Genomic DNA, 27,356 nt, shown 5'->3' with positions numbered 1-27,356 from the left:
TAAAACTATAAAGTTGAAGGTGCAATCCTGAAGTTAAAGCCTTGGTTTTTCACTCTTGTTGTGCATGCTGGGTAGTTAGTGTGGTTTCTCTTTGGTTACTTAAGTTATTCTACATGAGACATACAAAGCACAAAGTGTTTTGATAAAATATCACAATTATAAACTTAGATTTGGTGACTTAATTTCTGATTTGAATGTGTTTAAAGGCTGCTGGAAAATTGACAAGCCAGCTTTAATTTCTATTTTTGCGGTTTCTGGCTATGATAAATGGTGCAATTTTCAAAGAAAACATGTCTTAAAATCTGTGGTATAATAAATACAAAATACATTTAAAGTTGTATGCCCCTCCTCTAAACCAAGAAAAAAAAACATAATTCCCGCTCCAGTGCTTGAAAAATTATTTGACGTCTCCCCCTTTTTGCACCACCTCCTCCCATCTAAGAAATAACAAAGTCCCTAAATCACAATAAATTATCATTTTAAAAATACATTCAGAACTTTATAAAAAGTTGTAGCAGTCATATATCCTATTTTTGCTTTATAGTTTCATGCACAAAAAATATCATCTCCAGCTAAGTGGCTAACGCTGGTGTGCGTTAGCAGCAGTGCTGCTTTTGTTGTCGCGTGAAGCAGGCTGCTGCTGATGGGGAGGGGTGGGGGCGGCGTTGTCATGGCGACAGATTAAAGGCAAAGATATTTCAGATAGCTCTAATAACACTTGTGCTGCAGAGGCTGAAAACTATCCCGAGGGAGCGTGTCATGTTAAGGTGTCTGAGTGTTTTTTAAGAGGAAATCGCACAACCTGTCAGTTTGGGTTGTTGAATATATATTTTCAAAAAGACATCATTGCTAACTCTTTTTTGGGTGACGAGCAGGAGAGCTGGGAGGAGGAGGAGGAGGAGGAGGAGGCGGAGGAGGAGAAGGAGGGGGGCTGACGGCAGATGCCTTTGCAGCAGAGGACCACGGAGGATGTTAGTGTGTGTGTATGTGTGTGTGGTGTTGCGGGACAAAATGCGGATAAGATAGTGCTTGAGCACTTTGCGACGTTTAGCTGCTGTTTGAGGAGTCTGAGAGTGAAAACGCCGACGGTCTAAACCGCAGTGCCGAAAGGAAAATAGTGCAAAAAAGATGGATGGGACGATTTGGATGGTGCACTTCTGCAACACTTCCTCACTTCCGAAAAAGATGTAGTTACCGGGTTGTCCCCTCCTGATAGAAACATCTGGGATTTTCTGTTGAGACTTATCAGCCACAACCTTGGTAACGATGGAAAGTGGAGTTTTTCTGCCCTGTCTGGATCAATTCATGCTGAGCCCACTTGTCACTTGGGTAAGTAATGCAGGAGGCTCTGATTTCCTGCCAGACAGTGTGATATCAATCTGTCCTCCTGAATAATCTCTCTGTTATTTAGGTGAAGACATTCGTGCCACATGATGGGGGCATGCATTTGGACTTCTCTGAGTTACTGGATGGAGTCTTTTTGAATGACATAATGACACAAATGTAAGTAACTGAACGCCACTGTTTTGTTCTTTTATTTTGACACAGATATTCAGATAAGTAGCCTGTAGGGGAAAAAATCATTACAGCATAGTATAGGGATATTTTGTGTGGCAATATTGTACTGACGCCCAGTATCGATTTTTATATATATATATATATATATATATATATATATATATATATATATATATATATATATAATTATACTAATAATTAATAACACCAGTACAAACTTTTGGTAGCCTACGAGAATGATAAAGTCAATTGCCTTTCCAGCCCACTGGATTCATTTTGTTGCAATAAAAATTATTGAAGTGAGAAACGTTATCTTATTAGACAAAACAGATGTTGACAATTTTCTTCCTTTGCGGACATAATCATAATTAATACTTATAATACAGTTGAAAAAAGGTAATAAATACAAATAGATCGCAATATGTTATCGCAATACTCTGCATATCACAAAATGTTTGACATCACAATAATATTGCATCTTGACTAATGTATCGTGATAATATCGTATCATGAGGCCTCTGGTGAAACCCATCTCTAGTAGCGTGTGTTTTGAAGCTGCTTGCTGTCATCGATTTGCTATATCAAACTAATGATGATAATAAAGTACTAAAGAGGTAAATATTTGATTTTTTTGCTTATATCCAATACGCTAATATAAAATAACTCATTTAGCCATTAACCAATACTAATATCAAAATATCTACTTTTTCACCCACCTAAATTTCGTGATCATGTCTCTTCTGTAGTCGAATTAACATCATATTATGCAGACTCTTATTGTGATGACCCATCAGCAGATGGAGATATGAAATACAATGCTTTTCAGTGTATGTAATTTTCATTCATTGAGCAAAATATGAAAAATACCTCAACTTAGGGTTGATGTTTTGTACATGTTCACTTAGCCAATAACAGCAATAAATAAATTCGTTGATGATATCAGCAGAAATTAGCAGGTTGGCCGATTCTGATATTTCATTTTAAAACCAATATTTGCTGATACCACTGACATGCTGATATTATCGTGCATCCCTATTTCGTACATCATGCATATGCATCCTGATTCAATCTCAGAATTTTTTTTCTTCAAGAATGAAGTATCTTCTCCCTTCATGCCAACTATGGCAGCAACTGGTACAGTGTGAAGCGTCTGCTAACATGCAGGCACCAACAGTACAGGCTTTGTCACTCTGCGGAAATAAAGGGGATCTTTGTAGTCTGCGGCATCCTTTAAATGCAACTTTCTCATTACTTACAGGTTTAGTGTTCCTTCAAAATGTTAGAATTAGCATGAATGTTAGGGACACTGAGGGATAGAGGTAAAAGACTGCAAATGGACAGAGACATGATGGACATCATAGATACTGTCAAGACGCTACTTACGAGATTATGATTTGGGTGCCTTATGTTCTGAGGGAATTACCTTCACCCTTAACAAACACTAACTGCCAGTCCCCTGGCTGTTCACAATGCCAGCTGACAGGCGGTGAGACCCTGTATTTAGTCTTCATGTTGGGATGATAAGACACTTAAGATGTTGATGGTAAAACTGAAATTGAAGAGTTGCAAAGAAAGGGTAAAAAACTGATGACCCAATGCACTTGTGGATAATGCTGTCTAGCCACCCCAAGTCTACAGTATCCATTCATCCCACTTATCCCCTAAGGGTCACAATAACCAGCTCTAAATGCAAAACAATGCTGCGTCGAGGGGAGGGGAAGAGGCGGGATAATCTCTTGGATTGGAAGACCCTCTGGGATTAGGGCCTTGTTGCTGGTGTTTAGTGGCACTGGGACACAGATGGGAGGGACAGAGGGAGGGAGGGAGGGAGGAGGCACAGAAACAGGACACACAGCACAGAAATGGAGACAAACAGACTAAAAAACATGTGATGCACTGGGCAGCTACACAGCATCCCTGTCTCTCTTTCATACATGATGTCTTTCTGTCTCTCTTTCTCCAAGTCTTGAAATACGTTTGTAATACATTTGTGGTATAAATTTTATTCCGTTTCGTTACTAGCAAATGAAAACTTATGACACCTAAGAAAAAGAGGGGCTTTGGGGGTCCTCTGTCAGAAAGTTTTGAGCATCAAGCTGGAGCTGCTGGATATGAAAAAAAATCATATTACAATTTTTTGACAGATTTTTACAGATATTGTGAAATGAGTATTTCTTTTCTAATTTTTTGCAAAAAAATAGATAAAATGATTATGCTGACATTTATCAATCATTATTTTACCAAAAAATGCTGCATTTGGGTACTGCATTTGGCCATATTGTGATTATGCTAATATTTTGATTAATTGTTTAGCCCCACGTCGAACACTTAAATTCCGGCACTATGGTGAATTTTGATACAACAATGTGTGATTTTTGCATCAATTTAGGATGTAAACGTCTTCAATTACTTCAAGTCCTATGTTTCTTTAATGATTTTATTGTGGCGGACAAACTGCACAAGTTTGAAATTTTGAGGAGGATGCCTGCCCCCTGCGTCCCCCACAAAATCTACATCTATGGTGGCTACCTTTACTGATTAATAAGGTGAAGTCTGACTTAAATAACTGCACAAGTGTTCACAAATGATACAATTTCAGCTATAGTGTATAACTCCAGACTACATTAGGGCCAGAGCCAACAGCTAGGAATCCAGCTAAAGGGTGTCCTTTGGGTAGAAAGTCTAATGCCGCCCCATTTGGCTCAAAAACAGTGCGGTTTGTTAGCTGAAAGGAATGACGTCACACAGGCTAAAGTTAGGAATGAATAGAGACCTCATACATGTTTTCATGGTGATTTCTGTGCCAAGACTCTTGCCAGCTTGTAGTTTCCTCTCACTCCATTCGACTGACAACCATTTGTTCGTGTGTGAATAGCAGAAATGTCAAAAGAAAATGCCTTTTATTTCACCCCGTCTGCAGAAATCCCTCAGCTACACCTCAGGGAACAAACAAAGTGAGCAGGGATCCAAGTCAGCGGATCCAGAACCTGAACTTCCTTGTGCAGCAAATCAAGACGTATTATCTGGTGAGTTTTGAATGTTCCCTCCCCTTGTTTCTCAGCCATATAATATGTTATATAATGTGTAAAGATTCAGGCTGCTAAGCTCTCCATCTCTCTCTACATGGGATTATGATATCTGAACATTGGACTTGGGAGTTTTCAATTCTGCCTCAATTTTGAATCATCCATCACGCACACTATGACTCACACAAAATCAGATGGTAGCACATGTCCCAGCAGATCAACTAGTTCTTAAGATGCGCGCCCTAAATATCAGCCATGTATACACATCTGTGTAATCAGCACAGCAGCAAGTTTAGAGCCCCTGTAAAGCCGCAGGCAGAGCCACAGATAGAGCTGCAGAGTGACACATAAAGTCACGAGATTTATGGGCTGACAACACTGATGTCGAATCTTGGATTTGCCGTCTGTGTCAGAGTAATTAAGCACAATTTGAGCTTAGCTTTCTTCTGTTAAGAGCATGAAAAAAGTCATTCAAATCAGGAGGGGACAATCAAGTTCTCCAGACTAGCAATGCAGCTCTCTATCCAAGGACCTGTTAGGAAGGGAAAACATCAGAATTCATTTATGCCTGAGACAGTCTGCAGCTTTTTATGTATGCCTTTGCTCATTAAAATAACCCCTAATCAAGTGCACTGCAGTAAAAGTAGATGTAGGGCAACTCTTGCATCTTTTAGCTGCTGCTGTGTGAAAAACACACCCATGCTGGTCTAATTCTGGCTATTTTTAAGATGTAAGGTCAGTTGAAGGACTAGACTTAACTGGTTGGAAAATAAGACTGAGAAGTCTCTAGAGCCATGTTAACAGCTCTGTGAGGACAGGCACAGCAGTGCTTCATGCTAAATGCCAGAAATGTGGACTTCAAGTCACATGACTCAAATTTGATAACTTAAGACTTGACAAAATAAAAAATAACTCGACTTGAACTTTAACAGCGGAAACTTGTGACTTCACTTAGATTTGAGCCTTCTGACTCAAAAAGTATTTGGTACCTTCCCCTCAAGCCCAAAATATAAAACGTATGTTGATTAAAAATCAATGAATCTCCATTTCTCCTGAATGCATGTTAACGCTATTCATTCTCAGCAAGTCACTACTTAATTCCCCAGATCCACTTTGAACCAATCAGACAGCATTTAATCAAGCTGCAGAAAGGATCCATGAAGAACTAACCACTCATTATTGAGTGCCAGTTGTAAAAATTATACCAAATTTGTTATAGCGAGCTAAGGCTTAGCTAAAACTAGCTAAACAGCTAAGTAACTTTTACAAACTTGTTTTGACAATTTTTCAGCTAAATGGTGGCTCTAAAGGGACAATCAGGGACCACCAAGTCAGCATGACTGACCCACTGGGGACAATGAGCGACTATCCAAAACTGTAAAACTATCTTCTTTAAAGTGCATTTTGAAAATACAATAGTTGTAAGTAAAAAGGCATAATAAAGTTAGTCTAGTCACAAAAAATGATAAACAGTAAGATGCTGTTGTTTTTTAATCTAGTTCAAGGCCATGTATTACAAACATATGTAAATCTCTGTCCTCCTCAATCTCCTCACAACAAGTTTCCTGATCAGATTTTTTTAATACCGTGAAGACTTTGAAGTTTGCTCTCAGCTCCACACTTAATAATCACACATAAGCAAGAAAACATGGAGGATGATGGGAGATTCATGGCCAGTTGGTTGAACTTTCCTTCAACTGTGGCAGTCAGTGGAAAATGGTGCAGGCTGGATTACATCAAAGGCTAAATGTCAACTGTAGCTTTTCCTGCATACGGGAATTGCTAATAGTTTTCTGAACTTTACACGGTCACTTTGCCTCATTAGGAGCTATTAACAAACATTACACTACACACAAACCAGCACACATCCTGAGCACACGCGTACATGGTGAGCCACCTATAGCCTGATTCAAGGCTGTACCAAACCATTTTGGTGGATTTCAGTGCTGCACCAGGGAAACTGGCTCTGTCATCTACCCAGTCTAACTGCTTTTCCATTTGTTGGCTGTGTCTCTATACATGCGTTGAAGCAGCTGCTATGTGCTGTACATACATACGTCCCTGTCCATTCAAGCACTTTGGCTAGATCGCGAGTGCCGTATTCTGTTCTTGTTTGAGTTTGGTCTAAAAAGTGCTCATCTTCCTTTTAACTCCATCCAACTCCCTCGTCTCTTTCTCTGTTTTATTTTTGCAGGACAATCTGAGACAATTAATCATGATTCCTTTGCCAAACGTGCTGCTGCTTGGCAGGACTCCATACTGTGGTATGCTCTTTTATTGCTCATCTGTCCTCTCTATCAGAGCTGCTAAGTCAGTATGTGGCTGGAAGCCTGATAAGTCTGTCTGCTGATACTCAGTAAGCACTAAATTGATTTCCATTAAAGGAATATTTCACCAACAAAATGACCTTTCGTATATCAATTACTCACCCCTTGTTACCTTGAATATGTTCTGTTTTTTTTTTCTCATGTGCCTCCACGGTAAACAAAGAATCCAAAAATGGAGATAAATCTTGATGAATTAAGGTAAATGGGAGCAGCATTTAACAACAGCAAAACAACATCAAAACACAAGTTTACAAATTGTCACGCATCTTCTGCGCACATCTCATGCAGAGTTCAAATGGATGCAAAAGGATGCATTTGAACTCTGCTGTCATATACACACATTTGCCAAGGCACACTCCTTGTAGGTGGGAATGTTTCAAAAAGTAAGATTTTAGTAAAATGCATGTGGTGGAAGTACTGAGCATACAACTGGATAAATGAGATCTGGATTTTACCGCACAAGTTGTGTGGGAGTTTGTAAACTGGTGTTCTGATATATTTTTGCTTTTGTTAAATGTGGCCTGAATTTACTTCAATTCATTAAGAATTTTCTCATTTTTTGGATTCTGCATGAATCTTGGATCCATGTGAGAAAAAACATTTTCTTCACAATTTTAATAGAACACACAATGAGTGACTGATATACAAAGGGTCATTTTGCAGGTGAAGTATTTCTTTAATTTACCTGAGATTCAGACGTGTGTCCGTGCTAAAACGGGTCAAATGAAAAGATCTAAGAGAAATTTATGACAAATTAAAAAGTACACATCCTTAATTTGAAAAAATAAATGAAAAAAACAGTCCTATGAAACTTAAGTTAATTGTTCATTGCATGTGGGAAATGATACAGTGAAAAATGCATGATAGTCTTTGTTCCTAACTGGTGAAGAATGAAAGTCAGGTGGCATTTCCCCCCAAAAAGGCTTCCCAGCACTGAAAGCAGTCACACTTAACAAGAAATAGTTACAGTATTTCCTGACTGACAGACTGCTTTAGCCCTTTCTGATACAGTTTTAATTCAATTGCACTCTATCAGTCTGATAACTGCACAACCTTGTGATGGTAAGGCTTTCTGCAAGTGGTGACCCAAATTCACCAGCCAGAAGCCCTCAATACTTCAATCTGATAACTTCTATTTCAGATAATGAACTTTTTTTCTCCCACAGAACAAAGTCTGGAGGAAATGAAGAAGCTTTTGCTGCTGCTGTTGGGGTGTGCAGTCCAGGTAAACGTAGACAATCTGTGTGCAGAAAACCTGAAACAGACTGCCTGCATGCGCTGTAGAGATCTAAATCTGTTTACATCTTTATTTCCAGTGTGAGAAAAAAGAGGAGTACATCGAGAGGATCCAGACGCTTGATTTTGATACGAAAGCCGCCATAGCTGCACATATTCAGGAGGTATCTGGCTTTTCTTGTTAGTGAAATACAGTATAGTAAGAGGAATACAGTTTATATGACATTCTGGAGAGAAGAGAGGATTTCTTGAGAAGGTAAAGGAGTAACTGTACATGTCTTTTTGGAGCTGCATCCTGAGGATATTTGTGCACTTTGTATTCTTCCACATTACATTGTGCTTCTTCCTGCCACCCTGATTGTCCTAAACCATGTTGCCCAGTTGACCCACAGTCAGGAGAACGTGCTGGATCTGCAGTGGTTGGAGTCCGGTGAGGTGCACCCAGATGAGCTGGATGCTGCCGCGAGGAACATGGCCACGCACCTCCGACACATGCTAGACCAGAGGGACATTCATCTGGAGGTATACTGATTTGATGTCATCATTTATTCTGTTAGTTTAAATGTTTAGTGTGGAGGATTAAGGGTAAAATATTGGCATAAATGGTATGTAGTTTTCATAATTGTGTTTTTATAAGTTTAAAGTAACCTGAAAATAAGAATTGTTGTGTTTTTGTTACCTTAGAATGAGCCGTTTATATCTACATATGGAGCAGGTTCACTTCCACAATGTCTCAATCATCTGAACGAACAATTCAAGACTGGCCTTAGATAGGGCCATTCGCACTTTCATATTTTCACATAGGCCACTGTAGTTCTCCAACATGCTTGACACATGGGAAAGGTTTCAATAAGGAAACCTCACTGCTAGAAGCCACCAAATCCTACACACTGGAACTTTACGAGATTACAGAACGTTTCATCTGAATCTGCATATAAATCCAAACATATTGTGTACAATAAGTCATATTTGGGGTATAAAGTGGCTACAAATTGCGCAGGATTCGAGATGAAAACTACGTGTAGATAGTTAAAACTTTTCATTCATCAAGTTTTTACAATTCTACTCTTGAGTGCACAGATTTTAAGAGGTAAACTGGGTACTGATTCATGCCAAAACTAATCTGTAACCTGTCCTTTTTGCAGACTATAGCCGAGCTGATGCAAGAAAAGGAAGGTGTGGTTAGCTTGCTCAATAGCCCCGCCAGCCCACAGTCCGGCAGCTACTCTCCCAGCATGCCGCGGCAGTCGGGGACTCAACAACATCTGGTGGTGGAGCTGGCCGACTCTAAGGCCAAAATCAGACGACTAAGACAAGAACTGTGAGTGCCAAATTGCTATTCTATTTTCAAAAAGATACAAAGCAGTTAGTTAAGCAACAAAACATGAGGGGAAAATAGTAAAAAGCTCACAGTCATAAAAGCACCTTACATCAAATATGCCCCGAGCATAGGAGAACTGTTGCTCCGAGATGAAAACAAAATTACACACTGGTAGAAATTCTCCAAAACGTTGCGTTGAGTTTGATACTGTCTCTTGATTTGGTATGAGTTTCAATTCAGGATGGCTGTTTGTAAAGAGTTGGCCTGTCCTCTGGGGAACTGCCAAGACAGAGTGAATGAGAGACAGAAAGAGAGAGAGAGGGATACTACAGGATAAGAGATGCCCCTGGGAGTTTGGCCCACATTACTGCCTGCTTGGCAGGTTCCATGGCTGTGCACCACCACTGACCCACATTGGCTCTGCATTTCAGCGGATAGAGCACACACACACACACACACACACACACACACTAACCCTGATCCGATCAAGATCTCAGTCCCATCGTTGCGTTCTATCCCATCTTCTCAGCTGTATTGTCCTCTCGTTGGGACGCTCAGATTCACACACTGCTGCCTCTGAGCAAACACAATATCACTTAAAGCATCATGCACGGTCCCGTCCTTAAGACAGTTCATGTGCATATACACATCAGAACCCGCATGAATCTAGTTCTTGACAACATGTGGGAGGGAAAATGGGGTTTGAGTGTTATTTTTTTTTGTTGAAATAAATTATATTTAAATTTGCACAATGCAAGTTTGTAGCCAAATGATTTGTATTCAGTCATTTACAGTATTTAAAAGTATTTAATTATGCAATATAGTATTGCAGAAAAGAAGTCCACACTAACCAGACTGCCTGCTTGTCTTTCTGCACTGTACATCTGACCCATCCAGAGAGGAGAAGAGTGAGCAGATGTTGGACTGCAGACATGAGCTGGAGAACATGGAGGCAGAGCTGAAGACGATCCAGCAGGAGGTCTGAGTTCAGACAGAGACAAAGAAACTGCAACTCCTTCTGATGGTGACACGCAGTAAACCTTCTGACCGCTCTGCAGATTATGCAGATTATTGCATACCACACTTTGCTGCAGAGCAATGCTTAATGACAGGCAGCAAATCTTAACCTCCGAACTCTGAATCAGAGATATAACCAAAGCTGATGTGGATTTGTCTGAATAGGAGATCTCAATTTGTGTTCTCCGTGTAAACCCTGTGGCTGTACAAGTTCGCAAGGTTTATATGTTTCCAACAGCCAAACATTTGTTGCAAATTTAAGCAAGATCAATGGATGTTTTGGGCACTTTGGGAACAAGCTAACACAATGTCCGAGCAAATATCTGCTTGTTTAGACATCCAGCAGACACAGAGCAACTTCAGTATTCATGTTTCTGTCCACCTGATGTATGTAAATCCAATATACACTCTATTTTTAGTTCTGGTTTTGTCTTCACCAAACTCTGAAATCTCTGTCTTTTTAGCTGCTAAATACTCCACCAACCAGGTGCTAAATTTGTCTGTGTCCTTTGGTGTAGGACCAATAGAGGACAGTTATCAGACCTGCCTGTTAAACCGCTGCAAAATCAGATGAGAGCTGTAAGACAGAGCCACAATTGTAAAGTAGTGGACCTTTAAAAACCAAGACAATGAGCTGAAAGACAAGAAAAGCCAAAAACAAAAGGGCAACAGATAAAGGGTAGTTTCAGATGCAGAGTTGGGTGATAATTCTCTGGACTCATTCAAATACTGATTTGATCTATTGTTAATATCAAAACATTCATCAGTGCAACTAACTTTACATACAAATAACAAACTTACGCTGACATGAAACCAACATAAGCCGAGGGACACAAAGATTTCCAGAACTTGGAAAAAGAATGGCGCAGAGCACCATTTTCTAAGTTTTTGTTGTAAATCATGCCTCTGTCTGAACCTACACCAGAACTCCCAGCTGACTATAGACGCCCGCGCAGCCCGCACCTACCGTGACGAGCTGGACGCCCTGAGAGAAAGAGCCATAAAGGCAGACAAGCTGGAGAGTGAAGTGGGACGCTACAGGGAGCAACTGCACAAGATGGAGTTCTACAAGGCCAAAGTGGAGGTTGATGCGGTCATTGATTATGATTAAATATGGTTGGAGCTTAAACAAATTAATGAATCCTCTGATGCAACAATCACACATATTATTTGGTATGTTTGCGTATTTCAGGAGGTAAAGGAGGATAACAGGGTGCTACAGGAGACCAAAGAGGTGTTGGAGGATCAGTTGGCGGGCTGGAGGGCACGCTCCGATAAAATCCACCAGCTGGAGAAGCACAGTCTGCTGCTGAAGGCCCGGGTCCATGACATGGAACAGGTCAGATGTCTGCATACAAGGAGATCAGTTGCAGTATAATACCAAAACATCCAGAACTTCACATTAGATGCTTCAGTCGGCTTGTAGATTTAATGGTCACCCAGTCCCACAACAGAGTCTGTTCTTATACCTCTTCTGATACCTTTGTGTCTTCACTTCAGGAGAAGGAGGCAGATCGGAGGCGCATTGAGGAGCTGCAGGAGGAGAACCTGGCTCTGTGTTTGGCTCAGAGGAGGAGCATGGAGGAGTCCCAGCACCTGGGCTGGGAGTTAGAGCAGCTCTCCAAGACCACTGAGAACTCTCAGGGTAAGAGCTGGTGATACAGTAAGATAAAGTTGTGGGGGGCTGAATGGACGGGACTGATTGAATGGTGGAGTAAGAGAGGAAATGGATACTGATAATGGAAGTGTGATCACGCCTGAATAAATGTATGCATGAGTGCTTCAGTTTATTTGCACTTACTGCCTTCTTTTAACATGTTTTCTAAGTGTCAAAAAATACATATCGATGCATCTTCTTATGTCTCTGCATGCAGTTTGAACGCCTGCTAACACATGGCCTAGACTATTTACTGGATGTCCATGGACTCTTAGATGATCTATTCACTTGGTGCGCTGCGCAACACATCCAGCCCAGGAGTAACCTCCGAGTGGCCCAGCATACATTAATCTAATATACCGATGAGATAAAATATGTAAACTACATATATTGTCCAAAGGTAGTTAACGAATGCACAATCTTGCTTGCTTCTCATCTTGGTTGAGTTACACATGTGCAGTACCACGGGGCAGGATGCACAGATCAGAATAGCAACGCTACCATTGCCATTATAACTTTCACAAGTTATACAGTGACACAGTTTTGCCCACGCTTAGTAGCTTTTCAAAACATGAGTTGTGCTTAATAATCAAAAAAAACATCATATATCTTTTGCTGAAAACTTTTCCAAGACCTCATGAAAAATGTGTGTGAGGTGTGTGTGTTTCTGAACAGTATCATGTGCCTGGGTCAGATATATGATTTTTTCTCTTTTTTTATTTTAATTTTTTTTTTACAGCATACATTTTTGTTTAGTGTTTTTTTGTTATCAAAACTAAAAATAAAAGTTTTAAATAGGTTGCTGAAAATGTCTGGCCCATGTTCATTTCAGGGTTTTAAAATCTGTCTCAATCTCATTTGTAATTAAAGAGCACTGCTGTTAATTGTTTACAGATTAACAACATCAGTATTTTTATGTTTAAGTTTAATTACTGTAAATGAATGTAATTGTTGTGCTTGTAATTCAAGTTTAAAAACTTAAATACTTGTACGTCACTACCTTCTGCAATTTATCCGACAGACATTCAATGGGCTAAATGAGCCAAGCTAGACTCAACAAACATTTATACTGCGCAGACGTAATAAAAGGTATCCACGAGTTTGTCAGAAAAAGCCTAACAGCTCCTTTAAATGTTTACAACTTGTCTTTTAGTCGGTCTGTCTCAAGTCCTGACCTCCCTCAGTTAATTGTCACTATGTGTTTGTGTAAAGGTCAGCAGACTCTGAGCGAGGAGGTGAGTGAGAGGACCCGCAGTCGGATGCTGAAGCTGGAGAAGGAGAACCGAAGTCTCTTAAGGACCATAGAGGAACTCAGAGCCGCCTCCATTAACGACAGCGCGCAGCCCAAACATGGCCATCACCTCCAGTGTGATCACGTCTGCCAGGTGGTCTGTGGCACCAACAATTGTACCTCATCAACAGATGAACCCATGGGGTTGAAAACCTCCTGCTCAAATATACAAAACCACACTAATGCCTCCCCGCTCAGCACACAGCAGCTGCTAAAAGGAGATACAAACTGCAATCAGCCACTCCACACAGAGGAGGTGGAGGGAGTCCAGAGTGAGATCCTCCTCACAGATAATCCAGAACTTCATGTTCAGGAGAAAGGACAGCTAGAGGATGAAGACAGTGGAGACCATTTCAAAGAACTGATGTCCGATATGGAAGTCTTAGAAAACAATCACAATAGGCTCCATTGTTTTGTTGGATCACGCGACCGCTCCCCTGGCTCGAAGAGCAGCAGTCCCTGCCACGACAGCATCTTCACAGGTCTGCCAGCACGCCCCTCCTATGCCAGCAAGCACACACAGCGGCTGGAGGCCAAGTGCAGGGCCCTGGACACGGTTAATCAGCATCTACAGACTTCCCTCGATAACACTGGTTAGATCTGTGAATCAAATCAACATTACAGAGAGTGATGCAATCATGCAGTTCCTAATTTGTTTATTTTTTCTAACCACCCTCCGACTCTGTAGACCGTAAAGTTCAGCGCCTGGAGGCTGAGGTCCAGGAGCTTGAGGCAGAGAATCAGAGTCTGCAGGCCACTTTAGAGGAACTTCGGATCTCCGCACGGCGCCTGGAGCAACTAGAGACAGAGAAGCAAAGTCTAGAGCAAGAAACCACAGTCTTAGAGAGGGAAAAGAGGCAGCTAGAGAAAGAGAATCGACGACTCCGACAGCAGGTAGGTAGGCTGGTTTTCTAGGACAAGGTGTCAGTTGCAAACTTAAGGTAGGATAATGTTTGGAAGATGTTTTTCCTGAATGAAATGGCTACTGTTTTACCTTCCTCTGTCTCAGGCTGAAATCCAAGAAGCCAACTTAGACAGCAGCAATGTGTGTATGGCCAGTCTGGAGAGAGAAATGCGTTTTCTTGTAAAGGAGGTGGAGGGGTTAAGGGAGACTGCTGAAAGGGTCAAAGGCCTGGAGCGAGACAACAGAGAACTGACGAAGCAAGCCGCTATCGACCAGAGGACACTGGCCACCCTCAGAGAGGTGAGGGAGGGAAGTCTGTGCTGTCCAATTTTACGCTGACTATAAATAGTCTGCTTTGACCTAACCTGATGTTTTACTGATAATGCATGTTTTTTAGCAGCAGTGTGCATGTGTTTTACAGGGCTTCTCAGAATGTACATGTGCAACTCACATGCAATAGGATCCACAACTCACCAAACTCTACATTCAAGCATTTATTTAAAAAAATAGACAAAAGCTATAATGAATACTGTAAAAAAAAGTTTTTTGTTGTTGTCTTTTGCATCTGTGATGGTATAACAGTGTTTGAAAAGTATTCATATATTGTAAATGTCAATTTAATGTCCTAAGGTTGTCACACCTGCAATGGCCTGCTGGTTATATTTAACCAGGCCTGCATATCACAAAATAGTTTAAAAAAAAAACAAAACATTAAGTTCTGGAGGAAGTTAAAGAGAAAATCTAGATTTTCATTTTAAAAATCGGCACAAATCGGCATTAATTGATAAAATCGATTTATCGCCCAGCCCTAGTCTGTACTGTAATCTACATATATTTTTCATCTGTAGGAGCTGGTGAGCGAGAAGCTGAAGACCCAGCAGAGAGACAATGAAGTGGAGAGGCTGGCCCATGAGTTGGAGATGAAGGTCCTGAACCAGGAGAGTATGCAGCAGGCTGAACAAGAGGCAGCGGACAACAGGTTTTTACATTCGCCTTGGAATTCCCATTTTGTTAAAATTTCAGTTAATATGATAAGAAAATAGGATTGTTATAGTGCCACCGTTGGTCCTTTATTCTTTCTGTCTATGCAGCAGGTTCAAGATGCTGGAGTCAGAGTTAGAGTCATCTCTGAAAAAATCTCTTCAGATTAAAGAGGAAAAGATGGCAGCTTTAGAGGCTCGTCTGCAGGAATCGTCCACCCTGAACCAGCAGCTGCGCCGAGAGCTCAAGACTGTAAGTTGTGACCTAAAACTCACCTTTGGAGGCTTGTTAGCATAAATACATTACTTAACAGGCCTACCGGGCACAGCTGCAGAGTCCCACAGTGTCAGGGCCCCGCACCCGGCCTTCACCTACAAAATGTCACTCAAATTAGCAGACTCAAAATGACCACAGAGAGTGCAAGAAACTGAAATAGACACAAAATGACCTCAAAGACACAAAGTCATCCTCTCTCTTTCTCTCTTCAGCTTTCCTATCATACTAAAGGTAAAAAGCCAAAAAAATATCTTAAAAAAAGACACAGGCACACCACAATGACAACAAAGACATGCAAAACCACCACAAAGTCTGTGTCTTAGTCTTATGTAGGAGAAGCGGTTGGCCTTTTGAGTGTCTGTGCCCAGGGTCCATTCTCTCATAATCCACCCATGCCTGTTAGAGTGCAGATTGATTTTTAAAAAACTCTTATGGATATAAGAGTTTATTTTATTTGCTACAGAACCAGGGTTTTAACCTTTGATCCCACAGGTAAAGCTGAGCTACGAGGCCCTGCAGCAGAGGCAGGAGGAAGAGTGGACAGCATCAAGTCCCACCCCTCCCAAAGAGACTGGCAAGGCAATGAGCGAATGGCTGCGTGAAAGCCAGGAGGCCACCAAAGAACTGCTGAAGCTCAAAGACCGTCTCATTGAAGTAGAGAGGAATGTACGTTGTTGGCCTTTATCAAAGTAGACGACCTTTAATAATACATTTTCAAAAATTGTACTATTGGTTTTTAAACACACTAGCACTTGCCCTTGATGTAATGTTAATAATAGAGTAAACAATGTGGTGAGGGCCATGAGGTTAACATTACCCCACAGTTTTCATGTCACATTTTACAATCATTTTCACGTCTCTCCTCCAGAACGCGACACTGGAAGCAGAGCGTCAGGCTATGCAAGCCCAGCTGAAGCAGCTGGAGAGTCAGTCTGACAGTCAGCAGGCTCAGATCCTCGCCCTGCAGAGGCAGGCTGCCTCACTGCAGGAGAACAACACAGCTCTGCAGACGCACAATGCTAACCTGCAGGTGCCACTGTGACACACTCTTCTCTGTAGTAAACTTAACATAACAGCCCCTGATTACATATATTCAAGCCTCTGCATCAGGATGCATGCAGACAGTACACACTGATGTGCTGCATTAACTTCTTATTAACTGGGTACCTTTCTTCTTCAGGTGGAAAAATCCACTCTGAACTCACAGAGCGCCTCCCTCATGGCTCAGAACGCTCAGCTGCAGCAGCAGCAGTCGGGCACAGAAAGTGAGCGGGACAGTGCCATACGGGAACGCGAAGAGATGCGCAGCGTTCATGAGCAGCTGCTACGAGATCACGAGCGGCTGGCGGCTCTGCACGAACGGCAAGCCATGGAGTACGAGGCCCTGATGGGCAAGCAAGGTTGTTTGAAAAACGCACATCGAACACTGGAGCTGGAGCATCGCACACTGCAGGACAGGTGGGGGAAGACACTATTGTCATATTATGCTGTACAAGATCCCTGCATGGTCGTGGGTGTTTTTTCATGTATGTATTGTTGATATATTTTAGGTACAATAGCCTGTTGCAGCAGCGGACCAAGCTAGAAGACCTGGAGAAAGCCCTGAAAGAGGAGCAGATGAGGATGGCTCTGGAGAAAGAACAGCACAGGACCACTGCTGCTGAGTGTTGCAGGCTCCGTGATGAGAAGGATTGGTGAGCAGGCACAAGAATGCACACTGGTGCACATCCAGACTAATGCATGAATGTGGGCTTACACAAAGGGAATAAACATCACATGCATCTTTTTTTTTTTTAAAAGGCTGAATCAAACATACCGTCAGCTTCTCAACGACAACGAGTTACTGACATCAGATCACAAGCAGCTCAAAAGCCAGCTGAATGAAGCCAAACTGGAGCACACCTGGCTTGAGGCTGACTTCTCCAAGCTCAAGAAGGAATTTCAGCAGCTGGACATCACCTCCACAAAGCTCACCAACCAGTGTGAGGTACTGACATGCATCAGGATGAGCTGGTGTGGTATTTCCTATTAAATAATATACGTACATTTACCATGTAACTGACTATGAGATGCCTTTATGTATTAGTAATGCTTTATTTTTGTGTGTTTTAATAATTGCATGATAGTGAGTGTTTTACGTGTGCACTTATGGCTGCTTGTGTATGTGATGTGTAGCTGCTGAGCCAGTTGAAGGGCAACCTGGAGGAGGAGAATCGCCACCTGCTCAGCCAGATCGAGACCCTGATGCTCCAGAACCGAACCCTGCTGGAGCAGACTATGGAGAGCAAGGATCTGTTTCACGTTGAAGAGCGACAGTACATGTAAGCAGATAGGTCCAACACCATGACAAAATAAAGTAGCATTACACAGGGTCTCGTGTGGATTTACAGTGTGTTACACTCGTTTGGTAATGAGCAAACACATTAAGGCTAAGAGTTTAGCACTTGCAGAAAGCACAAAATGTACTAATACACAATGAAAAGCAGGCACGAAATTATAACTGATGATCTATCTATTTATTTTCTGTCTCTGCCTATCTCTGTTCAGTGACAAGCTTAATGATTTGAGGAGGCAGAAGGAGAAGCTGGAGGAAAAGATAATGGACCAGTACAAGTTTTATGAGCCATCGCCTCCTCGCAGGTAAGTTGGCTGTTAACTAAGATTTTTGGGTGGACCGCAGCATGCGAGGCCAGCCATATAAACGCGAAACTCAGTGAGTGAGTGACCATTGGTCAGTGAGACTAATGTTGTGATGTTGCTGTTTCCCTATCGGCTGTTGTTATTTCAAATTAAATAGGCGCAAACACGGTGCACTCACTGACAGACGCTGACAGTGCTGCATTACTTTAACATTATTCCTCATTCTCTGTAACCAGTGTAACATGGCAGCATGGTGGAAATAGCAAGCTAGATAGCTAACCAGCCATCCGTTGTTTTTATGTCAGTTTTGGATGAAGGCGAAAGAGGATCACCTCATCTGTTTGTTTGAGGAACAGGTCTGTAAAACATGAGACTTACATTTATTTAGACGTTATTAAGCATTGTGTGCCACAGTGTCAGGATGGAAATGGCAACAGAATGGGTGACACTGCAATTATAAACACAAGAAAAAAAATCTGACTTTGGCTGAAACAGAAGTGAATATTATGTTACAATGTCAGACCAGGTGGCGCCACAATGTGTGTAAACTGCAACTTGACTGTTTGGTGGAGGCATACAACCCCGATGCAATAATTCTAGTTTTAGCTCTGTTTTTGGTCTCCACCAACTTCTTGGGGCAAAGAAATCTTTTACTGCTAAAATGCTTCACTAGGTTCAACAGCTAGTTATTCACTTTGTCAGTCTGTTGTTCGGTGCTGGGCAGGAAGACTACTGTGGGTTGATCAGAGCCTTTTAACTTTAAACAGCTGCACCCAAAACACTATGAGAGCTGTGAAGTCATCCAAAACAGTAATGTTGCCAGCTCCTTGTTTCACCAAACCGCCCGAGCTGCAGGGTCCCGAGCCCTGGCCCCAAACTCAATGGCCAGCTCAAGATCTGCCGCAATTGTTTTGGCGTCTGGACACTTTAAACTCTCTCTACAAATTGCTGTTTTTTTTTTTGTGGACCCAAACAGAAAATTAAACAAAAAAGCCAGCAACAAACACAATAAATAACCCCCGTTACAAACTGAACGCAGCTCGTTAGTGAAGTGTGTTATCAAATCTGTCTGAATGTCGCTTTAACTCACCAGAGCAAAGCGACAGCGGTTTACTCACAGTTCAAACGTCCACAGGCAGATGTGAGTCCAGTTTAAGTCCCAGTGGCGATGATGAAGGGCAGCAGCGGATCTCCCTCGGACCCAGAGGAGCACCGTGCTTTCCCGTCACACGGGACCGTGGATGTATTACCAGGTCCCGTGACTTCCTCATAATACATCCATGGACCTGGTGACCTGATCTGGTGACCCGGCGGGTTTCCGTCTATTCATCCAACGCGAGTCAGTAGTTAGCGAGGAGCTAACAGATATGCTAGCGGCAGAGGATATCTTACAAAGCTGACAGCTGCTGGCAGGAGCACTGTACGGCTAACAAACTTTGAGCTGAACAACACAATTCCTGTTAAGGAATATAACTATAACTAAATGGTAATTTGACTGACTTTTGGTAGCTAGTCGCTACCTTAAAGGAGGAAAAACACACTCGCAGCAGCGCCGCCGTCTCTCATCTCAGACACGCTCACTCTTGGCCCCGCCCATCAACCAATCACAAGTTTAGACACGTGACGTTTCTCTCGATATGGACTAATCACAGGTAAATACAACATGAGCAAGGTAGTCTGTTAACCCTCATGTTGCGGTACGTACACCCTAAACAAACTATAAGCAGGTTACTCTTAAAGGGCGATGCCCACAATTTTTCCCAATAGCAGTTCTACTGTTGTAGCGATTGTAAACAATTCTGCTTACAGGGCGGGCGATATGGCCTTAAAAATAATATCACGATATTTAAGCGTATATTTGCTGTAACTATTTTCTTGATGATATGAGAACATAAACATAAATGTCGTTTGTCCTCAAATATTCGGTTAAAACTGAACAAAAAATAATTCTCAGATCTTTAATTTGTAAACAATCCAGCGGTCGCATGGTGAGATTCAGATTCGGTAGCCTATGAAATATAGATATTACAGCAAAATATAATTTATCAAAAATTACACATCTAAATAGCTGCGGTTTCGCTTTCAGCCATCCTCGTTGTTGTTGTATGTACTGGTATGACGCCATTATTATTATTATTAAGATTGCCATTATCACATTCTGAATATATCTTATCATATTAAAGGTTAATGTGGGCGATATGACATGGCACAACCCTCTGCTCACATTAAACATTTAGTTCTGGGGATTACCCAGGGGTTACACTGCTCCAGTACACCCCTGCATGGTTGGTTATTAACTGATTTCTTCTTGTCTATCTGCTCTGACACAGACGTGGAAACTGGATCACTCTGAAACTGAAAAAGTTGATTAAATCCAATAGCCGTGAGCAAGGACTCAACTGCCCACACACACCCACACGATCAGGCGCTGCTGAACCGCACCTCCCCTGTCATGACAACAGCTCCTTCATTAGCTCTGATGGCTCTGGAGGCTCAGCCTCCACCTCAGCAGGTGATGCAATCTCACCCCGACGTAACAGCAGTGAGTATGACCTTCTTGAATTCACCAGATCATCTCCCATTGACTTGGCAGTGCGGGTCTCTTTTAAGAGCCCATCCTTCACTGCTTCAGCCATAGACCAGGAATTAAGATCACCATCAGAGGCAGGGCACAAAGATCATTCAGGAGTGTGTTCATGTGAAGTTCAGCTCACAGCCAGAGGCCTGACAGACATGAGTGAACCGATAGCAACAGCAGCTTCATCTACACATGAAGCTGTATTTGAAGGACGGACATCCACCCAAAATGTGATAAAACTTCCCCCTCAGCCTCATTTTTCAAGGAAACATAAAAACTTATAAATAAATTAATTTTTAAATAACACTGATTAATAAAAACATAAATAATGCAGGTATTGCATGTTTGTGTGTCTCATGTCCAAAGGGTCATTCATAATGATGCATGATGTGTGTGAACTTTCCTCAACAGTCCTCAAAATGTCTTCCCCTGTGTCTTACTTGTCTCTTAATGTATTTCTTCATTCCTTACCCTTGTCTTTCCCTTCCTACCTCTCTCCTCCCTTACATTCCTCTCTCTGCTTACATCCATCCCTTTTTGTCTCTCTCCCATGTGGCTGCACTTTGCTGTTAAATAGCCACCAAAATGTTTCCCCGTATGAGGAACAGGCTGAAGGACAGAGACAAAGTCAAGTCCCTCTTCCGTCGTTCCATGTGTAAGAAAGACTGTGATCCGGTGTCTTCCCGCATCTTGACTGTAGCATTTTATTTCACTGCTAACTTGATAATACCAAGTGTATCAATGCTTTATCTGCTTCTACTGCACGCCATAACATCAAAGTAACCTTAGTTCAACCCTTGAAACTTTTCTTGGGCTGCGTTCAAATGTCTTTCACAAGTATTTAGAACTTTGGACAATGAGCAAATTGGTTTACTTTCTTTTGAACAAAATAGAAAAAAGGGCAATGAGCAACTTGGCCAGAAATATTCTGCAACTTGCAAGTAAATCGGTACATTTGGAAAATTATTTGGAAGGAAGCTAAAAAGAAAGAAATGTACAAAAAAAATCTATTTAGAATTATCATAATTAAATATTTAAAATTTAATAGAATTATTATTAATTCCATTCACTTTTTTTCCAGGTAATTGAATTTTTATTTATTGATGTTGTTGAACTTTTTTTCTTTGTCTTTTTTTTTTTTTTTTTAATTTTCAGGTAATTTTCATGTACCTTTTATGTTTTTTTGTTCTAATTTTGGGGTAATTCTTTATCAAGTTGCTCATTGCCTTTTTCCCATGTTTTTGAAAGAAATCAAGCCAATTTGCTCAGGTTTTAAAGGGTTAAGTGGGATTCATCAGCCAGGATGCTTCTCAGCTGATGTAAAATCAGTTGTTATATGTTAGTAATGTGTCCATGCCAACCTCATTTCACCACATTTACCCAACTAAATTAGACATGATATTACATACTTAAGCACTGGCAGCATTTTTGAGCAGAGTGGCTATATTTGAAGATAATCTGGGGTATTTTATCAGAGGTCAAAGAAATGCTGCATTGCAGGAGGACAGTGACGCTGCATGAGATCTGCACTACCAGAAGCCAGCTGCACTGTAGGGATTAACAGCATAAAACCACAAACAAACCATTACTCTTGACATGTTTTCCACACCATAGAACAAAAATACCTCCTAATCCCCAAGACCAGTTCACCTGTCTACCCCCATCCCTCATTCATTTCCCACTTCTTCAACTCCTTGGTCCGACAATGCAGCCCTGAGCAGCCTGGCGTACCCCTCGGCCCTGTTGGAGGAGAAGCGGTGGGCAGACAGCTCAGAGCAGCTCGAAGGGTCAGAGGCTGAAATGGAGGAGGACGGGAAGAACGCATTGTCCTCATCCCTTACCACATCAATCTTGTCCATCCTCCACCTTAATCCTCCCACCACTCAACCACCATCTGGCCACGTCACCATCACAACCACTGACACAACCGACATTGTTCCAGATGTTTCTGAGCTCTGGGTGACAGGTAGAGGCATTTATGAGCCACTGTTATGTTTCACACCATCTTCATTGTTTAGAGGAGAGTAGAGCAAAGACGGTGCTCTCGTGCTTTTCTCATTTTAAGCATTGAAGTGTTGAGAAGTGTCAGTCGCTCGTAACCATTCACTGATTCCTCATTTTCTGCCCCGCAGACAAGGATTCCAGTGACAGAGCTGTGCCATCTGGATTTGAGGACAACGACGAGCAAAATCACGGTAAAGCCTTGTGGATTCCCGTGTAGAGGATTCAGCAAGCATGCAGATGTATTACCAGCTTGGGAATTAGAGCAAATCCATCAAATTGCAATCATGACCTTGTTTCATATTAATCTCTGTGCTGACCAAAGGGTCCAACAACTGTTAGAGAAAGACTTGATTTTGATGCCCCCTGATGGTCATTAAAGGGACAGTTCACCCCAAAAATCAATTATACGTACAATATTTTTCCTCTAACTCGTACAGCTGTTTGCCAATCTAGATGGTTTTGGTGTGAGATGCTGAGTGTTGCAGATATCTGCCATAGAGATGTCTGCATTTTCTCAAATATAATGGAACTAAATAACACTCAGCTAGTGCAAAAAAACTCTTTCCAAAAATCATGACCCAGCTATGCAAGATAATCCACAGACCTTGTTGTGAGCAGTTTTATGTTGAAACTATTTTGTTTCCACTGAACAAAACCCTGCACCATGTCAAACACGTGCAGAGGGAAGCATGCATCTGTTGTTAGCTCACCGGGCACCACTGAGCTAGCTAACGTTACAACTCAGCCGAAGAGGATCCATTAATGTTTACATCTCGCACTGTCGTGAGTACGTGCCTCTGGTCCATGAGCAGTTGCACGCTTCCTCCTGCGCCATGATAAATGCAGTGGATGTAGTTTGGTTGAAAGAAAATTGTTATGACATGAAGCTGCTCACAACAAGGTCTGTGGATTTTTTCAGTAACCAGGTCATGATTTCTGGAAAAAGACATTGCTGATGAGTTTGTCAAATATATTTTTTGGTGTTTTGATGCCACAAGCCAAGTGCCATACAGTTCCATTATATTAGAGAGAAAGCAGACATCTCTACAGCTGATATCTCCAACACTCAGCAACTCACACCAAAACAATGAAGACTGAAAAATAGAGAAAAAAAAAAAGGGAAAATATGTATCTTTGATTTGGGGACGACTTGTTCATTTACAAATATATTGTGATTATACATCTGATATAGTTTTATGGTAAACGTGTAAATGTGTGCATTGTGGCTCTTTCAGAAAAAATTATCCTATCTCTCTCCAGGGCTGAATGGCGTCCCGAGTCGAGCCCAGAGTGAGAGCAGTGGTGAGTTCAGCCTGAGTCTGGAAAATGAGCCATGGTCAAATGGCAGCAGCCCTGTCCAGCAGCCCCCGTCACGCCGCTGCTCCTCCTCCTCGTCCTTCCAGCCCCCCAGCGACACCTCCACACCCCAACACACACAGAAGCTGCAGCAGCACAAGGAGAAAGCCTCCACTATGCCCATTACCAACAGCCAGAGTTCAGATATCCAGTCCGCATCAAAACAGAAAAATCCTGGGTTCTCTCAGGACTTCTGGCTCACAAGGGGTACAAAGAGCATCCGAAGGGGGTCAAGAGCGAAAGTGACGCGCCGCTCGTCAGACTCAGCGGGTCAAATCACAGTGAACCCAGGTTTCAATGGGATGGATTCAAAAACAAACTCTGGGAAAGCTGAAAATAGCCGAGCCTTGGCTTGTTCACCTATCACAGTGCTGTACGTTCAGGGTAAGTCATCCTCAATGTCTGGCTGCCTCAACTGTTTCTCCACTCCTCTGGGGAAAGAGGGGCGACTGAAAGGGCCCAAGTCACCCAAAAGTCTCCCGAGAGCCAGCAGTGTCATTTCCACAGCTGAGGGATCGTCCAGACGCTCCAGTGTGAACAGCGACTGCAGAGTGACAGTCAAGACTGACCCGCTCTCCGTCCAGGTTTCAGAAGAGAGCAGTAATCAGGAAGAAGCAGCAAGTCAACCCGAACCAGAGACCAATAACAGTCAGTCCATTCCTCCAGTCAAACCTCCTAGAGACCCAACGGTTGTTGTTCCTACAGACGGGCCCAAATCCCCCGTGCAGGAGTCACTTATTGGCTCCTCATTCACTTTTAACTCTGTCTTCTCAAACACGATCTTCAGCGATACTGTGGTCACAACCACGACCAGTCTGGATGCTCTCGACAACAATCAGACCTTCCTTTGTCTGAATCCATCTCGGGTGCAGAACTGTCAGCTTGTGAGCCAGGAGTCCACTCCCAATATGCCACAAACACTGCTCAACATGGAGAACGAGCAGAGGCAGAATGCAGCGGGGATAGAGGAGAGGGACAAACCGCTCACAACTGCATGAAAGCAGCGGCCACATCACAGAATATTAATGTTGAATTAAAGCAGGAAGCTACAAAGCGACTTTTCATCACATTAACTGAAGCACACAATTTAAGTCACTGTAATTTAACCCCTTGAAACCTGGACTAACTTCGTTTTTTTTGTGCTGTGTTCAGATGTCTTTCGCAAGTATTTGATTATTTAAAACCTGAGCAACTTGGTTTTGAAAAACATGGGGAAAAAATTGGCAAGAAATGTTCCACAAATTACAAGGGATTAGTAAAAGGTGACAAGAAAACAATTTCAAATTTTGATTAAAAAGAGAGGGGAGGGTTATTAGAAAATCATCCCCCCTAATTATTATCATAATTTCATAAACTCAAATACATTTTTCATTTTCAGGTGTGTTTTTTTGTTTTGTTTTTAATTTTTTAACTATTTTTTGCTCATTTTTGGGTCATGTCTTCTTAAGTTGCTTCTTGCCTTCTCCCCATGTTTATGAAAGAATAAAACCAATTTGCTCAGGTTTCAATGGGTTAATATGGCTGTATTTTATTCTGCTGATCACTTGAACATACAGTAATCTTTATGTGTAAATGAAAAGATGTGTAGATACTTTTTGTTCTGATTTTTTTTCCATACAGCTTTAGTAACATTACCAGCTCTCATGTGATATTAATATACCTGAGTAATAGTTTAAAAGAAGAATAGTGTTATCTTTTAGTTCTGGTTGTCTTTTTGCATAAATTCTGTTAACCGAATGACTTAGGGACGGTTCTTTATTATCAGAGGTGGGCAGTGGTTGGGGTGTGACTTTGTTTTGTTTTTCTTTTGATCCTCCCCAAAGCTACAAAGCTGTTAGCCTTAGCCTCCCTGAGTGACTCTGGGAAAATGCATGACCCTCCCTTCACCATGAATTATTATTAGATTTTAAAATACCATTTGATGTTTGAAAATGAAAAGTTGATGACGAAATCCTAGTTCCAATTGAAAAAAGCATTGGTTTTTCACTCTTGTGGTGCATGCTGGTTAGTTAGTGCAAACCGTTTATTATTAGACACATTTTAAATGAGACATAGAAAAAAAGCAATTTTGATCACTATTTTAAGCTTAGATTTGGTTATGTAATTTTTCAAATGGAAGTGTCTGTCCCACATAATGTGTTCAAGAACCAGCAGAAATTTGGAAAGTCAACGATAATTTCTGTTTTTGCAGTTTCTATGATTAATGGTGTAATATGTAAGCAGGTTTGGAGGGCATGTTTTCATTAAAAAATATGCCGTAAAATAAACACTAAATACAACCAATTTATAAGGTATGCCCCTCCTCTAAGCCAAAATAAAAGCAGAATTCCATTTCCTGAGCTTAAAAAAAAACTTTGATATGCCTCCCCTTTTTGGCACCAACCCCTCCCCCCCTCACAAATATTGAACAGTCCCTTATTGATAGACGTTTTCTTTTGCTCATTAAAATTGGGTTGTGACTCAAGCCTGTATACCTTTATTGAACCACACTGACAATCCTCTTATGTATTTTTGTGTTTGCCAAACATTTTTCTGCTGTTTCTATTTATGTCCTGTTACTTAGACAGAACTTTTAAATTATTATATGCTGATTGCTGTGTCTCTTAAATTTAAATTTGAGCCTGGCAGAAATGTGACATTCATGTGTGAGTAACTGTAAATCTTGTAAAAAATAGGATGCATACCTGAATACTATTTTCCCTTAAATAAAGATCCCCTCTATGTAAAATATGCAGTGGTGTAATGTAACTAAGTACATGTACTCAAATACTGTACTTAAGTACAAATTTGAGGTACTTATACTTTTACTCCATAACATTTCATAGGGAAATGTTGCACTTTTTTACTCCACTACAAAAACAAGAGACATATTGTGACATATATATTGACATGTGCTGCTTTGTTATAAAATTAATTACCAAACAGTTAATGAAAGTACAGCTACAATGATTAGTTGATTGATCAGTCAGACTATTTTGATAAATATTTCAGTCTTTTTTTTTTAATATTTGAGTTTTTGGGTGTTTTTTAAATTGGGGTTTTTGTTTTTTGTTTTTTTTTAAATATTTTTTTTAAATAATTTTGAGACTCTGGGGTGTTTGTTTTTATTTAAAACATAGTTTAGGGAGTGTTTTTCTTTTGTTTCAAATTTTCCTGAATTGGGTGGTTTTACTTTAATAATTTAAGTACTTTTTTTTCTGAATATACTTACTTGCTTTTAGGGA

General features: G+C 41.3%; 1 protein-coding gene across 4 annotated transcripts; it reads left to right on the top strand.

The window, feature by feature from the left end:
- The first annotated feature begins 903 nt into the window (after positions 1-903).
- Positions 904-26,860, top strand: ccdc88aa (coiled-coil and HOOK domain protein 88a). Of its 4 annotated transcripts, none has more exons than XM_088075776.1 (29): positions 904-1,329; positions 1,412-1,503; positions 4,439-4,544; positions 6,739-6,808; positions 8,038-8,096; positions 8,188-8,271; positions 8,489-8,629; positions 9,253-9,428; positions 10,326-10,407; positions 11,371-11,529; positions 11,638-11,784; positions 11,946-12,090; positions 13,315-13,986; positions 14,082-14,287; positions 14,403-14,597; positions 15,146-15,276; positions 15,392-15,530; positions 16,047-16,220; positions 16,423-16,584; positions 16,735-17,012; positions 17,105-17,248; positions 17,355-17,541; positions 17,730-17,875; positions 18,102-18,194; positions 20,525-20,736; positions 21,350-21,427; positions 22,484-22,738; positions 22,905-22,967; positions 24,037-26,860. In XM_088075776.1, exons 1-29 carry the CDS (start codon positions 1,267-1,269, stop codon positions 25,128-25,130), a joined length of 5,553 nt encoding a protein of 1,850 aa, XP_087931902.1. In that variant the 5' UTR covers positions 904-1,266; the 3' UTR covers positions 25,131-26,860. The 4 variants fall into 4 exon arrangements, with proteins under 4 accessions (XP_087931902.1, XP_042340556.2, XP_087931903.1 ...); XM_042484622.2 differs by having other exon boundaries at positions 905-1,329; positions 15,389-15,530; XM_088075777.1 differs by lacking the exon at positions 22,484-22,738 and having other exon boundaries at positions 907-1,329; positions 15,389-15,530.
- Positions 26,861-27,356: the final 496 nt, after the last annotated feature.

The sequence above is a fragment of the Plectropomus leopardus genome, chromosome 3 (assembly GCF_026936395.1).
Source record: "Plectropomus leopardus strain MGB_pleo_1.0 chromosome 3, ASM2693639v1, whole genome shotgun sequence".
NCBI lineage: Eukaryota > Metazoa > Chordata > Actinopteri > Perciformes > Serranidae > Plectropomus > Plectropomus leopardus.
The sequence above is the reverse complement of the archived record's forward strand: the minus strand, read 5'-3'. Positions and strand labels throughout refer to the sequence as shown.